We start from the raw sequence: 15,113 nt of genomic DNA on the forward strand, positions 1-15,113 counted from the left end.
GGGCCATCATGTAGGCCATCATCTGGTTCTCCAGCCTTCAAGCCCAGCAGACACTTCTCAACGTTTATCTTGCAGCTCCTGTCCAGCCTGAACCCTTCTGCCCCGATAGCCAGGTCTTGGCTTGCAGGCACGCTGATTTCTGGTGTTCACCCTCAGACTCCTTTGCTCTGTTTGTCATCAACTTGGAGTTATGCCTCAGCCTCTTGAAACCATGCACTGACCACATTGGCAGTCGGCCACTTCAGGAGACAAACCTTTTGGCTCCAGTTCTGACTGGCTCTCCGCCATGTTGGAATCATACCCACCCTCTCCTATACCCAATCATTTGCTTCCTGCCTCTGTCTCATCTAGCCCAGTATCACTGCTATGCAGGTTCCAACTCTGCCCAGCTTCCCCTACCTTTGTCCCTTTTGTCATTTGCCCGACTGTGGCCAACAGATTCAGACAGCTTCCCTAGTCAGGTGGGGAAACAACATTGGCTTTTCTGCGTTCTGCTCCAGCCCAGTTTCTGAGGCTGTGTGGGGTACTTGATTGCCAACACAAATCTGGTCTGAACTTACACCAAGCCCTTTGAACAGTAGTGTCCCCTCAAGATTTTGGTTTTTTTTTTTTTTTTTTCTTTCAAGATTTTCCTCTTCAAGTGCTTCCTGTCCTTTTATCAAGACCTGGAGACAAGCCTGTCACTGTGTGGTTAGGTCAGAGGCTACAGTCACCAACAAATGGTAGCAAGGGCCAAGAGAAGTGCTGCACCCTCTCCTCTTTCCTTTATGTGGCTCCAGTCTTAAGTAGTCATTGGTAACCTGCACCTGGGTGGGGAATGGCGCCACAATCCTTGGCCCAGAGGACTAGGCTGAGTGGGCAAAAGCCTCAGAGAGCAGACATGGTACTTTGTGCTGAATATAGGATTCGGTTATGGAGCGCTCAGGAGAGTGGGGCTCAGGAAAGATTTAGGACCTAGGAAGGGAGTCCTCGAGTGGTAGTGGGTGAAAGATGACTTAACTGGGCTGGGGGAAAAAAAAAAACATGACTTTATTGGGAAAAAAATTGTTGGGGTGGAGTGTAAACTACCATCTACTCCCCCTTAGGGGAGAGAGGCTTGGGGAACCCTCCCGGAACTCGAATGCAGAGTGACAAAGGAGGGAGATGCGCTGGGGGCTGGGGAACGGTGCCAGGTTGCCGCAAGGAGACGGGTGGGTGGCTCAAGCACGCGGTCCGGGGAGTAGAGGCAGACGGCCCAGCGCTGAGCGGCACACGGTCCCGTAGGCCTGGGAGTAGCCGCCAAGCGCAGCTCTGGCTGCGCCCTGGGCCCCCTGCGAGGCCGAGGTGCCAAACATCCTTCGACCGGGTCGGGGTTCCGGGGCCTCCCGGGACAGGCGGGAAGGGACCTGCACGCAGGCGAGGGTCTTGTTCAGGAGGGAGAAGAGTGGAGCAGGGCTCTGGGGGGTACGAACCGCACTGGAGGGAGCTGGGAAGGGCCAGAGCCGGGCTCACCCGTCGCGCGCCGGCCGCCCTCGGCCCACCGCAACGGGCCGGGTCACTGCGGATCAGGGCCTGATTGGCCGCCTGAGCCGCTGCCTGTGAAGTCAGGGAGGGTGCCACCACCCTAACGTTTGTCTTCACCTGGAAGGGGTGCGCCACAGGGTCACGGAAAGGTACCGCAGAGGCTCTTCCGTGCCCACCAAACCTCGACTTACCCCTGAGGGTGCCGAGGGTGGCTGCGCTGTGGCCCCTGGTGGCCTTTCCCCCCTGCCTGGCGGCGGAAATTGGAACAGGGGGTCTGAGCTCTGCCTGGGGACTTCTGTGGGGTCATAAGAGCAACCCCCGGAGTTAGGTTCCCGCTGCGCACGTTGGTGGTCCTACAGAGAAGGGGCCAGGGGTGCGTGGGAGGCAGGCAAGGCTCACCCACGTGCTCGGGGTTATGAGCAGGGTTATTCTGAGGTCTGGGCGCAGGCGTCTCCGCGGGGACCTGGGGGAGGACTCCGGGCTTGAGCGATTGAGCCCGGGCGGGGGAAGCCCTGAGCTCTACCCGCGAGGCCGCACCCCACAGGCCTTCTTCTCGAGGGCTGCGGCTGTTCCCCCTCCGCTCCAGGATCATCTGCGGGATGGGAGGGGCGCTCAGAGGGGGCCGGACGGCACTGAGGTCGCTGCAGTAAGAGGCTTCGAGGGTACCCGTGGAAGCGGACGACGCGAGTCCGCAGTCCCAGCACCTGGTACAGGCGGTTGCGATACTCTGGTGCAGAGAGCTGGTCTCCTTCGTGCACCGGGAGCCGCACATCGGATCCCCGTGTCCACTCGCGGTCGGGGCAATGGAATCTACCGGACCAGAAAGATGGATCCAGGCATGACGAGACCCAACTTGCCGGAGAGCAAGCCACTGGGGCTCCCACCCCTGTCCGCTCTCTTCGAGTCTCACCTTTGCACGTAAGGGTGTTGCAGCGCCTGCTCCGCGCTAAGCCGCTTATCCGGAGCAAACGCCAAGAGTCGCTTGAGGAGGTCCAGGGCTTCTGGGGGCGTGTCTGGCGGCAGGAGGGCGTCCAGCGTCTGCCGTGGCCTGCGGGCAGCCGCCTGTCGTCTCCTCTCTAGGGCCCTACCCGTGGCACCTTCTGTCTGTGGCCTGACCTCCGCTGTTCTGCTTGTGTAAATCCCACTCTTCTAGTCCCCTTCCCGAGGTTGTCACCTCTTCATCCCCCTCCTCCCAGCTCAGAAGGACGCTCTCCTCTTCTATAAGCCTGGGTGTTCTTATTTCTGGGGGTTGGGTCTTGTTTTTCTTTTCTTTCTTTCTTGTCAGTCTCCTGGATTTTGTCCTTTTTTTTTTCCTCTCATAACTAAAGCTTTAAGAGTCAGAGAATGAGCGCTGCAGCTCTGGGCTGGTACAAACTGGTTCATGTGCCAGCTGCAACATGGTGGCCCCCTCCTGCGACCTGCCACCCCTCCCCCACACCTAAAAGTTCCACTCACTTGGACCCAAGATTCTTCAGAATCAAAGCACTGTAGTCTGAGCCAAGGCCCTGGAGCTCTGTGGATGGGTGGAAGACGGGCATGAGCAGGCAGGCTTGGGAGGGGGTGGGCAGCCATTCCTTCTGGCCACATATTTAAATAACCTCTCACAGAGTCTGTGGTCTAGAAGGTCCAGGTGAGTGCCCATAGCTGTGCCTTACCTGGAAATCACACACTCTCAACATGTTCACATAGAGGATGCTGGGGTCACACCTCCTTTTGGTCCTACCCAAAGAGTACACCGGCACCCAGCCGGCCTTGAGAGGTGTCTCCCTCTCGCCATGCCCCTCTGCAAAACCGCTGCTCTCAGCAGCCAGCACAGACACAGCACTCTTGTTCCCCTGGACGGTCTGCACTATCAGCCCCTTCCTGTCACTGCTGGCGTGCACTGTCCTGTGACCAATTCTGCCGCTCTGCACCAGGCTCCAGAGCTGCTCTTGGGCCCTCCATCCACGGGACCCTTTTCAGTGTTCCCGGGTCAAATGACTCTCTCCTCTGCACAGTACCGGGGACCCTTCCACAGTTGTGCCCTTGGGCTCTCATCAACCCATGCCTAGGGACAGGCTGCTGAGGTTGGGACCTCAGTGTGTACATGCTCACCCTCCATGGAGGGCAACGGGATGGTCTCCAGGATCAGCTCCAGCTGGTGGAAAGTAGAGGTGCCAGGAAACAGCGGCTGCCCCCGAAACATCTCTCCCAATATGCAGCCCAGGCTCCACATGTCCACCCCAGGGGTGTACCTGGGGGCAGGAAGGGGTGTGTGCAAGGGCAAGGATCAGAGGCAGAATGGGAGCTCAGGGAAAGGGCAGTGAGTATTCAGGTGGGCCCCGCAGGACCAGGATGCAGGGTACTCTATGGGATCTGAAGGGACAAGGTAGACTGGGTCTCCAGCTGTTACCATCGGCAAGAAAGAAGAACCTCTGGAGCGCGGTACCAGCGTGTGGCCACATACTCCGTCAGGGCCTGGCCCTCAGGTCCCTCAGGGAGGTCACTCAGGGAGCGTGCCAGGCCAAAGTCACAGAGTTTCACCCGGCATGCAGCATCCAGTAGAACGTTGGCTGGCTGGAGAGAGGAACGGGCTTGAGACCCACTAGGCCCCGGGGCACGGTGGGGCCAGGGACCTGTGGGCACAGTGTGGACCCAACCTTCTGGTCCCGGTGGATGACACGCCCTGAGTGGATAAACTTGGTGGCCCTCAGGAGCTGGTAAAAGATGCACCGCTTGTGGATATCCTCCAGTAGTCTGCCCTTCTGGATGACCGCGTTCAGGTCGGTGTCTGGGAAGGATACGCAGGTCAGTCTGGAGGGTGAAGAGTGCAGGTCTGTACCGCTTTGAGCCTGCACCAGCCCCCGGCCCATCCTGGGCTCTCTCTGCCTGGCTACCCGGCTACCGAATCTATCTTCACTGTCAGTGCAACCAGAATGGTCTACGGAATTATTTTCATCCTATTCCATGTTCTTGTTTTACAAACTGAGTGGGGAAAAGGAGAACACAGAACACAGCAAATGAGGGCGGAGCAAGAGTCCGGTGCAGAAGGGACAAAATGGGGAGCCACCACCAGGCCAGTGCAGGCAGGGTCAGGGGAGGGGGGGGGTCAGTGCTAATCTTTGAGAGTCAAACCTCACCAGCTTTATGCTCAGGTTCAGGGGGCAGATGGAAGCGACAGATACAGCGTGGGCCAGGGGCCATAGGAATATCAGAAAGGAGCCAGGCTGCTTAAGCAGGGCTGGGGTCTGGCCAAGGCCTCACTCACCCATGGACTCAAACACCAGGTAAATATCCTTGTCATTCTCTGCTGGGATCACGTCAAGCAGGCGGATGATGTTAGGATGGTCCCCAAACTCCTGGGAAGACAGACTGTTGCTGCTGTGGGGCCAAGGCTGCGCTCGGGGCCAGTAGGGCCAGCTTCTCCCTTGTCTGTGGGGACTTGCACCCAGGGAAGGGAAGCGGCAGGATGGCCTGGGCCTCTTACCTGGAGAAGCGTGACTTCCCTGAAGGTTCTCTGTAAGAAACAGAAATGCCAGGAAACTTGCGGTGCCAGGCCCCTCCCACAGCTCACCACACCTCCCCAGAGACCCTCCCTGCTCACCCACCTGAGCATCTGTCTGGTCCCTAAAGGCATCAAAGATTTTCTTGATGGCCACTACATCACCAGTCCTCCGATCCACTGCCTTCCACACAATGCCATAGGCCTGGGGAACACACAGTCAGCTTGCTGAACATATGTGTACACACATACACACACACACACACAAACACACACCGCCCAGCCCTGGATTCTGGGAGGGGTTAAAGTGTGACAAGACCTGGAGCAGCAGAACCTACATAAGGGCAGCATCTTCTAGAGTGGGGGAGGGGAGGGAGGATGAGAACTGGAGAGGTTCCTACCAGGACATGAGGCCATAGTGGGTACTACTGGGCTGTCTCTGGAATGACCTTTGGCCCCTCCACCTCCCCGCACATTCTCACTATCTTTCTCTACACTCCCACGCCATCTGCTTAGCAAATCCTATCAACTTGACCTGCAGAACGTAGCCAGGGCCTGACGGGGCCCTTCCCTCCCTGCCCTGCTGTGCACTGCGCACACTTCCAACATCTCCTGTGGGTTGGCTGTCTACTCTCTCTGCCGCCCCCACCCATCACTGCCACCGAGCCTCGCCAGAGTAGGCAGGGTGAGCTTTGTAAAGTGAATGTTAGGAGCAGCTGCTACAGCTCGTCGATCGAAAGGCAACGTCTTGGAGGTGCCCCGATCCCTTCCACACCACGGGAGCCATCACCGTTGCTCTCTCCCATCTCCGCCTGGTTCCACGCATAAAAATGTAGTGTGTCTCCACCAGCCAAGCAGATCTTTGCCTCGGGGCCTTTGCAATTGCTGTTTGCTTGTTCCCCTCCACGATACACAGAACACACCCCCACGATCACACACATTCGCGCATACAGCCCCATCTGCTCAGACCCAATTACAATCATGAATACACCCAATTTCACACACAGTTACTCTCATCCTGTGAACCCATACTCAGACTTCCTGAACCTGGCTATGTGCTCCTGAGCAATGCTGGGAGAAGCCCTTCACCCTCAGAAACTGGAAAAGGCCAGGCTTACCCAGAGCAGCCTATGGGAATCCAGAAAGGTAGGGGATGTGGGCGGAGCACCAATACAACTCCTCCTGCGACCTGGGGACCCTGGCAGTCACCTGCATTCCTGGGCGAGGTCCCTGAGTGTTACCCAGTTTCCTTATGGAAACGTGGGTCCAGGAGCCTCGGAGGAGGCAGGACGCGAGCCTAGAAGCCAGCATCCCGTGTCAGAAGAACTAGACCTTGAGGGGGGGCCGACCAGACCCCCAGGTGACTGCAGTGCCCCTCGGATGACGGGGCGTCCCTGCGCTCACCCCCTTCCCAAGCCTTCGCTTGATCAGGTATCTCTGGGCTACGTGGCGGTCCACCTCGGCAGCACACATGGAGAGAGGCAGGCGAAGGCTCTTGGCGTTCACAGACTCCTTCTTGGTGCTGGACCTGTTGATCCGTTGGCTTGGGAACGGCGGCCGCGGTGTGTCTCCCTGCGCTTGCGCCAATGGGCGGGGTTTGTAGCCAGCTCCACCTGTCCGCTTGGGTCCCCTGGTCAGTGCTCCTCGCGGGGTGGGGGTTGGGGTGGGAAGGCTATCCCCGAATGCCCTGGGCATAGCAGCATCGCCGGCTGCCAGCCACTGGGTTGGGCACGTCTAGGCTGCAGAGGAAGCTGAGCGTCGGGCATTCAGAGCCTGGCTCTCTCAGGAACGAAGTTGTTGGATACAAGAGTGGATGAAAAGACGACAAGGTCAGGGCGTGGCGGGTGCCCTGGTCCCGGGTAGAAGAGCGCTAGAGTTGGTGACTGGGAAAGGCGCCAAGTGGGAGTAAGTCCAATGTGTTTGGGGTTCCAGGCCTGCTTGTCGGGGGAGTTGGATGGAGACCAAAGGTTTGGGCCACCCAGAGGACCAAGGCACTGGGTCATTGTTGTGAGGGAGGAGGTTGCGATTATGCTAGGCTGGGGACACCACACAAGAGCAGGAAACACTGCATGAAAGTGGATCTGGGCTGCTGGAGTCTTAGTCTGGATGTGGGAAGGGTGGCGGACCTTGGCTGATCAGAGAGACCTAGAATGCAGGGTGTGTGGCTTAGTGGCAGAGCCCTTACCTAGCAGGCAGGAATCCCAAAGTTCCATCCCCCAAATCCCAACAGAACAAAAACTGGAAGATGCCTATTATGCCTCCCCCAAGCTACTATGCCTCATTTTCCTTAAGGAAACCGGGTAATGCTCACAAACCTCATACCCAAAGGCTGGTGACCACCAGGGCCCCCAACAGCCACAGGGACAATGATTCCGATGTTTCGCTCACCTATCAATCACCTACTTCCAGGGCCCTTCTCTTGTTTCCACCAGATGCTCTAGGGAAGGCTCTTGGCGTTCACAGACTCCTTCTCGGTGCTGGACCTGTTGATCTGTTGGCTTGGGAACTGATCTTGGTATGCTCCAGTCACTTATAGTGAAGGATTGTTTTTAGCATGGCTCAGGGTCACATGAGCAGGGCCCATCAAGAGCTGAGCTGTACACAGAGTAAGGGCAGGAACTGTGTATGAGCCTGGGTGAATACCAGCTCATCTGCATGCATTAGATCTTAGACATTGGAGGGACCAGGTGACACCGAGGTACTGGGCTAGCGCCACTTGGGGAACAGCAGAGAATCAGGCAGCGCACTGAACTCTCCCATTCTCTGGCAGATTGTCAGCGTGCCAGGGACCAGCATTTTTAGCAAGCTTTAAATAGGTTGTAGATCGATAATTGTGTGAAATACAGTGAAAGTGAATTACTAGAAAAATTAAAACCTCAAACACACAAAAGAAACTATTATTGTCATCATTTATTTACTGGACTGGGGAGTTAAGTGACCATGTGCCACAGCTTTTGAGAGAGATTCTCAGGGCTGGAAAGATGGTTCCGTGGTGAAGAACATCTGGCTGCTCTTCCAGGGGATCCAGGTTCAATTCCCAGCACTCACATGACTGCTCACAACTGTCTGCAACTCCAGTTCCAGGGGATCCGACACCCTCACACAGACATACGGGCAGGCAAAACACACAAAAAAATTTAAAACTATAATAGTAAAGAATTTTTCAGATTTTCCTGTCCTTTTCACCTTGATTCACTAAATACCTGCCATCAACAGCGACAGCAGACAACTCGGGCCTGTGGCAACCAATGGCCAAAGAATAATGACTATCCGGCGGTACTGTGAAGTCTGATCACGCAATTGCTGGGATGGATAACCACTGACCCCTGGCAGGGACAGTGTGCTCCTCCTGCATCCTGGGGAATAATAATGCCGCTACCGGGGCTAGAGAGGTAGATAGCTCAGTAGGCAAAGTGGCTGTGATGAAGGAAGTGATGTCACAAAGAACTTTTCAATAAAAAGTAGAATTTAGCTAAGGAGCACTGCCTTCAATATGCTGGAGATAAGTGGTGTTTTAGTCAGACTTCTTAGGTATTACAGAAAGATAAGAAACCCCGAGTTTAGGCTGGGCCGTGGTGGCGCACGCCTTTAATCCCAGAACTTGGGAAGCAGAGGTAGGAGGATCTCTGGGTTCTAGGCCAGCCTGGCCTACAGAGTGAGGTCCGGGACAACCAGGGCTACACAGAGAGACAATGTCAGAAAGAAAGAAAGAAAGAAAGAAAGAAAGAAAGAAAGAAAGAAAGAAAGAAAGAAAGAAAGAAAGAAGAGAGAGAAAGAAAGAAGAGAGAGAAAGAAAAAGAAAGAAACATAGAGCTCTGCTCTAGTACTCAGAGTCGAGGGTTACTGAGGGTCTATTCTTATTAAGACTTGTTCACCAAGACTGTCCATTAGGATCTATTCCCATATCAAAAGGAGTGTAATTCTGCCAGGCAGGCAGGCAGACCCTGGTTAATGATAACCTAAAAACAACCCTGGCCTACCTATTTCCAAATAACTGCGACCTATCTTTGCTGTGCCAACATCCCATCTGTCCGCAATGGCCAAGCTTGCACTTTGTGTAAGACATGTTTAAATAGCACAAAGTGCATCTTGGAGCTGGAGCCCTAAAGAGATTTACAGACAACCTACGCTAGCTGCAAAGAATTTCTGTTCGAGGCCAGTTTCTCTTTGGACTTAAGCCAGAACTGGACACACACAGTTGTGAAAGAGTTTTTATTCGTCATTATTTGCCAGCGTTTGGAGAAGAATCTCATGTACCACCTCAGTCACCGTGCAGGCCTGAGGACCAAAGGACCTGAGCTCAATCCCCAGCACCATATAAAAAACTGGGCATGAAAAAAAAAAAAAAAAAAAAAAAGACAAGGAAAAAAAGGGAGGGCATGGTGGTGCTGATTTGCAGTCTCACTGCCTATAGGTGGAGACAGGTGGATCTCTGGAGCTAGCCAGCCTTCCCTGCCTAATTAGCTCCAGGTCCCACAAAAATTCTACTACGGGGCGGGGGGCCAGGGGGAGAGGGGCCAGGAGACCTAGAACATGGCTTTATTGGGATTGCTGAGTTTGTTAAGCAGAACACAGGAAACTATGCGTTCAGAGGAAAGTGGGGGAAATAGTTCTAAAGTAACCGTGTAAGTTTCTTTACTTAAAATATTGTAACTTAAAAAATATTTTTTTCTGGGAATAGCAAATTTCCCATTCTTCTGGGACTCAAGATCCCCTCCCCTTTTCCTTTACACAGGCCAAACAAACGGGACAAACAAAAAGGACCCAGGTAAGAAGGTACCATCTGATAGCTAGGGAAGACAGGAGCCTAGTACCTCCTGCTTGTCCGTGATTCATGAATGAGTTCTTAATGCCCCTCACATAGAGCTGTAGCAACTAACATGGCTCCAGCCAGTACCTCTGCCATGAGACTAGACTGTCAGAAAAAAAGCTAAGAAATGGGTTGAATCCAGCCATCAAAGCCACGGCTTTAATTCTAGCCATATTGCTTAGCAAATTAAAGATTCATGTGGTCAGAAAAAGAAAGATATACAGTAAGGATAGATTCAAAGATGAAAAAAACCTCTAAATGGTGTGTGTTTAAAAATATAAGTAGGCTTGGGGAAAAAAGGATAAAGTCCTTAAAGTAAAAGAGAGAGAGAGAGAGAGAGAGAGAGAGAGAGAGAGAGAGAGAGAGAGAGTGGAAGGGAGAGGCAGTGGGATCTCTGTGAGATCAAGGACAACCACTTTGGAGGCGGAGGCAGCAGGACAATCACTGTGTGTTCAAGGACAACCTGGTCTAAAGAGTGAATTCCAGGACAGCCAAAGATACACAGAAAAACCCTGTCTCAAAAAAGCAAAAATTAAAAATAAAAATAGAGTTTAAAATAAAGCCACGTAAAGATGAAAAATACACAGAGAGTCTGGATACTGTTTTTAAATTGACGGCTGAGGAAGGAACAAGAGCTGCTAAAAGATACTTTATTATAAATGCTGCTGGATTAATCCAACATATATATTTTGAAAATGCCTTAACTTCAAAATTTAAATCAAAAGGTATGTTACCTTGGAGAAGAGGTTTTGTTTTTGTTTCTGCAGGAAATGAGAAGCTGTGGATTCAATCTGAGTTAAGAAAAATCAGGTTTGATCAAGGAAGACCACCTGAGAAATCTCTGGTGAGTGGATGGCCCAGATGTCTGAGTTCTGCATCTAGAAAAGATTCAAGACTGCTGCCTGAGATGATCAAGCCTCACAGGATACTCCAGTCATGACTTAATCATTTTCTTTAGGTCCCCATAAGATTATCAGCACCCCCAATCATCAGAAAGTAGCCTGGAAAACTATGCCCACATTACCAAAAAATGGACTACAGATATTTTCCTTTGCTTAGAATGTTAGTTACACATTGTTATGGATAATGGTCAGGAGAAAAAAAATAAACAAAGGATATTAGATTCAGAGTTCTTATTTTTTTTAACAAAGGCGGGGAGTGCTGTGGGACAATGGTCTTTTATCCTCCCACTTGTATTTTTAATAAAATGCTGAGTGGCCAGTAGCCAGGCAGGAAGTAGAGGCGGGGCAATGAGAATTCTGGGAAGAGAGAAGTTTCAGTCTTCAGTCCTCACCCAGAGAGGAAGCCAGACACAGAGCAAGCAAGATGTGACTGCCTCACTGAAAAAGGTACCAAGCCATATGGCTAACACAGACAAGAGTTATGGGCTAATATAAGTTATAAGAGTTAATAAAAAAAAAACCCTGAGATACTAGGCTCATCAGTGTTTTATTAAAAGCAATATAAGTGACAGGATAAAAGGCAATTGTCCCATAGCAGAATTCAATACAAAAACCAACCATTCCCTGAGCAGGAAAACCAACCAACCCCTGACCACGAAACCTAGCCACTCTGAGCTTGTCCAAGCTTGGGGACTGAAGTCTGACCAACTCCCACCCTGAAAACCTTCATCCTGGGAAAACTCCACCCCTAAGAAACCTCATATAAGTCCTGTGCAGTTCAGTGTGCTGCTGGCAACGTGGCAGAGGCAGTCCCCCCCCCCTCCTGAATTCCTTCCTTTTAATAAATCTTTTGAAGGAAGTTTGGATGATGCCCTTCTTTCTCCAGAGTAGAGCAGAGCAGAGAAATAACAACTTTTCGCTGGAGCCTGAGTGCTGAATGGAGCAGAACGGTAACATTCCCTCTAGCAGACCAGAGTTGCTACACTCCAGGGGACCTGAGCAAAGTGAGGAAACTCTCCCCTGCCGAAGCAGAGCTGTTACATTGGGGAAACCTTTCCTTGGAGCAGGGCTTTTAACTGCTAAACTTAAGCTGACTTTGTGGTACTCCTTGGCTCCTGACTTCCAGGATGGCTTTCCATCTGAGCTGTAATGCTTACAACGTGGCCCTTGGGGGTCCTAAGCCAATACTTTCCCTTTCATTAGGAATATAAAAAACACCGTTTTAAGCCAAATTTATAGCCATTTTTGTCTTTTTTTTTATAGGATGTGGAGATTTTGCAAGGTTGGAAGTAAAATATCACTTTTGCTACTGAGTCTCCAGTACTCAGATGATGAAGTGAGGATCGATGTTTATCATGCACTGTACCCAAAAGAGCTTCACGTCTCCCAGCAGTCCCATTCCGCCAAGGCCTCGGATACCAAGAGTCCCCTTAGAAATGCTGTGTGGACAGGCTTCATACTGAGAGCAGGTAGACTTCATAAGGACAGGCGGGCAAGTGCTCGCTGGAAGCTGGATGGAGGAGCATGGCAAAGAGTCCCTGGTGGGATGACAGTAAGAGCAGAAAGCTCCTGGTGAGTAGAGGATGGGGACTTGGAACTTAGTTCAATGTCTTGAAACTGAACGCTTGCCTGACTACGACTATATCCCTGCAGTCATGCAAGGATATAAGAAACAGCAAGGAATGAAAGATTGAATCAAGCTGTTGCCAGAGCAACGGAATGGGGTGGGTGGGGGACAGCGACTAAGTTCTGTCTCCATAGAGGTTGCGCAGGCTGGACATCAACATTCCTAGACATACACGCCAGGATGCGACAGCCGATGTCTGGAGGGAGCCCTCAGGTACAGGATGGACACGATGTTTTCTGATCTCTAATCCTGCCTGCTCTAAATCTTATGAACTGAAGAGGCATTCCTGAACCTAGGGTGTAGTTCTCCAGAATTTTAGGGGTAAGGAAGGGGGGGCTAGCTGAGCTGAGGGAGCTGGTGGGGCACGGTGCTCTCATGAGTCCAGCTGGCCCCAGCCTCAAGCCATGGCGCCCAAGAAGAAGCGCGGACCAAGCGCTGGGCGCAAGCAGACGGGCGAGAACGCTGAGGTCCCACTCTCCGAGCGCGCGCAGTACCTGCAACGCGAATACTCGCTGCTCTCAGAGAAACTGGTGTCCTGTGAGCAGCGGGTGGACGAGGTACTACAGAACAATAAATTCCTGGACAGCGAGGCCCTGCGCTTGCGCGATGAAAACCGGCTTTATGCCAGTTATGTGAGCGCGCACGCGCAGCGCTGCGCCAACACCATCGTGCGCCTCGAGGACCAGAACCGCGTGGACCTGGCACAGATCCGGTGGCAACGAGCCGAGCTGGCGTCGCTTTACCAAGAGCGCGAGAACGGGGTACGTGCACAGCTGCTGGAAATGAAAACGCGCGCGGAAAACATGACCCAGCGGGTGCTGGAGCTGCAGCCCTACAAGGCCAGTGAGCGCGCCCCCGCGGACCGGGCGGGGTCGAGAGGGATGGGCGCGCGCTCCCACCGGTCCGCTCATCCAGAGTCCCCCGCTACAGGAACTGCAGCTGGAGCAGCTGGCACGAATCCGGACCCTGGAGCGCGAGCTGCTGCACATGCGCGTGGAGCACACGCAGCTCCTCCACCGGGTGAAGCAACGCTTCCTGGATGACAAGGCTGCTTGTGAGCGCGAGGCACGCCTGCACGTGCACTCCGTGACGCGCCGCTCAGAGCGGGAGGCGGCGCGTGCCCTCATTGCTCACACACAGGCCATCAAGATGGACAATGGGCGTCTCCGACTTGAACTCCTGAGGCTTCTCCACCGGGCCCAGTTACTGCAGGACCTGAGACAACAGCTGCTAGAGCAGCGGGAGCAGCTGCACAGGGATCATGAGAACACGCGGAACCTGCAGCGTGTGCATGGCTGGCTGCACAGGGGCCCCGGGGGGCCTCCACTCTGGTATCCGTCCCAAACCCACCAACCTGACTTGCTTATCGGGTCACCTGACTCCACGTTGGAATCATCCCTTACAACTATTGGCCAATCACGTGTGGCCTCCCGCACCCCATCGGTGGCCCAGTCACACCGACCGTCCAAGACTTCTTCTGTAACATCCTATGATTCTTCTCTGGTCCCGTCTCTGAGGGCTGGGTCTGTGATTGCTCCCGTGGGTTCATCACGTCCGGGATCCCGAGTCCCATCACTGAGTCTCTCGCAACGGAGCTCACAGATCTTGTCTCTGATCCAGTCAGGAAAGAACTCAAGGGTTGCATCCATGGCCGTATCGTCCGCTACTTCTGTCTTTCAGCCGCGATCGCGCGAGAACTCCAGGATCTCTCCACAGCCCTCCTTTCGTGAATTCTCTCAAGACACTGACACTTCTGCAAAGTCTGGCTCCAGGCTTCTCTCCAATCTGTCCCAGGATCGGGTTCCTCTCAGCCCACCACTGGAAGAGACAGCAAACACCTGTGATGACACAGAAGTTGTACTGGAGCAAACCTGAACCCACGATGGGAGGAGGCCAGTAGGACCATGGGGTGGGAGAGACATACCCTGAAAGCTTTCCTGGTACATACATAAAGATGTTAATAAAGTGTAAAATGAACCTTATGATGCTTTGGCACCTGCCTGGTTCACCGCCCCTATATTTCAGGTGTTCAGAGGCCTGCCATGCAAGTTACAAGGGAGCTTGATGTCTCCTTGTCTGCTGGATTTCGATGTCCTTCCACCAACAGCCAACCTGGGTAGGGAGCCAGCAACGCTGGCTTGGGCTGTGCTCAGGGGAAGTAGGGTAGTGTGATTTTAAGGGAATTTCTGCAGAAGAGAGCAGATTGTGTCGTCATCACCACAGGAGAACCTACCAGGGCTTTCCCAATCATTTGAAAAAATTATTTTCCAATTTAGGGAAGACTGCAAGAATTATATGGGAATTCCAATTGCCACACATCTGGATGAATAGGGATATGTGTTATGTTTGGTACCTTGAGTCATCCGGGATTCTACTGGAGACAGTTATGCCCCTTATTTTAAACACATCCCTGTGTGTTTACTGGATAGAACTTTGACCTGTTTCTTCTGGTACTGGGGTTGAACCAGGGTCTTATGCATGATAAGCAAACCTGAGCCACATTGTCAGTCCTGTCCAATATTTCTTCAAAACACAATCACAGCTGGGTGGTGGTGGTGCACACCTTTAATCCCAGCACTTGGGAGGCAGAGGCCGGCAAGTCTCTGTGAGTTTGAGGCCAGCCTGCTCTATAAGAGCTAGTTCCAGGACAACTAGGACTGTTAACACAGAGCCTCAAAAAAACAAAACAAAACAAACAACAACAACAAAAAACCCCAATAACAAAAACACAGTCACCTTGGAGAAAATACTATCAGCAAAATCATACTGGCCAATTAGATTTTGTCACTC

General features: G+C 52.8%; 2 protein-coding genes across 14 annotated transcripts; one reads left to right on the plus strand and one right to left on the minus strand.

The window, feature by feature from the left end:
• Positions 1-1,014: 1,014 nt before the first annotated feature.
• Mapk15 (mitogen-activated protein kinase 15) lies at positions 1,015-6,679 on the minus strand. 6 transcript variants are annotated; one of them, XM_050145206.1, is made up of 14 exons: positions 6,389-6,537; positions 6,103-6,281; positions 5,091-5,189; positions 4,970-4,999; positions 4,751-4,841; positions 4,143-4,273; positions 3,896-4,059; positions 3,598-3,737; positions 2,959-3,016; positions 2,414-2,629; positions 2,208-2,313; positions 1,903-2,095; positions 1,695-1,798; positions 1,015-1,620 (listed from the first exon to the last, which is right to left on the minus strand). In XM_050145206.1, the coding sequence occupies exons 5-14, from the start codon at positions 4,752-4,754 to the stop codon at positions 1,072-1,074; spliced, it is 1,665 nt and encodes a 554-aa protein (XP_050001163.1). In that variant the 5' UTR covers positions 4,755-4,841; positions 4,970-4,999; positions 5,091-5,189; positions 6,103-6,281; positions 6,389-6,537; the 3' UTR covers positions 1,015-1,071. The 6 variants fall into 6 exon arrangements, with proteins under 6 accessions (XP_050001163.1, XP_050001159.1, XP_050001158.1 ...); XM_050145204.1 differs by lacking the exon at positions 6,103-6,281 and having other exon boundaries at positions 1,052-1,385; positions 1,492-1,620; positions 2,414-2,551; positions 6,389-6,679; XM_050145203.1 differs by lacking the exon at positions 6,103-6,281 and having other exon boundaries at positions 1,052-1,385; positions 1,492-1,620; positions 6,389-6,679.
• A 74-nt stretch (positions 6,680-6,753) lies between these two features.
• On the plus strand, positions 6,754-14,305 carry Ccdc166 (coiled-coil domain containing 166). 8 transcript variants are annotated; one of them, XM_050145210.1, is made up of 6 exons: positions 6,754-6,889; positions 7,417-7,499; positions 9,720-9,752; positions 10,539-10,638; positions 11,960-13,162; positions 13,254-14,305. In XM_050145210.1, exons 5-6 carry the CDS (start codon positions 12,728-12,730, stop codon positions 14,196-14,198), a joined length of 1,380 nt encoding a protein of 459 aa, XP_050001167.1. In that variant the 5' UTR covers positions 6,754-6,889; positions 7,417-7,499; positions 9,720-9,752; positions 10,539-10,638; positions 11,960-12,727; the 3' UTR covers positions 14,199-14,305. The 8 variants fall into 8 exon arrangements, with proteins under 8 accessions (XP_050001167.1, XP_050001165.1, XP_050001172.1 ...); XM_050145208.1 differs by having other exon boundaries at positions 10,562-10,638; XM_050145215.1 differs by having other exon boundaries at positions 10,562-10,638; positions 11,960-13,084.
• The last annotated feature ends 808 nt before the right edge of the window (positions 14,306-15,113 follow it).

Source organism: Alexandromys fortis, unplaced genomic scaffold (assembly GCF_014885135.2).
Source record: "Alexandromys fortis isolate MF-2015 unplaced genomic scaffold, M_Fortis_MF-2015_v1.1 scaffold_2_1_26212458, whole genome shotgun sequence".
In the NCBI taxonomy this organism is placed as follows: Eukaryota; Metazoa; Chordata; class Mammalia; order Rodentia; family Cricetidae; genus Alexandromys; species Alexandromys fortis.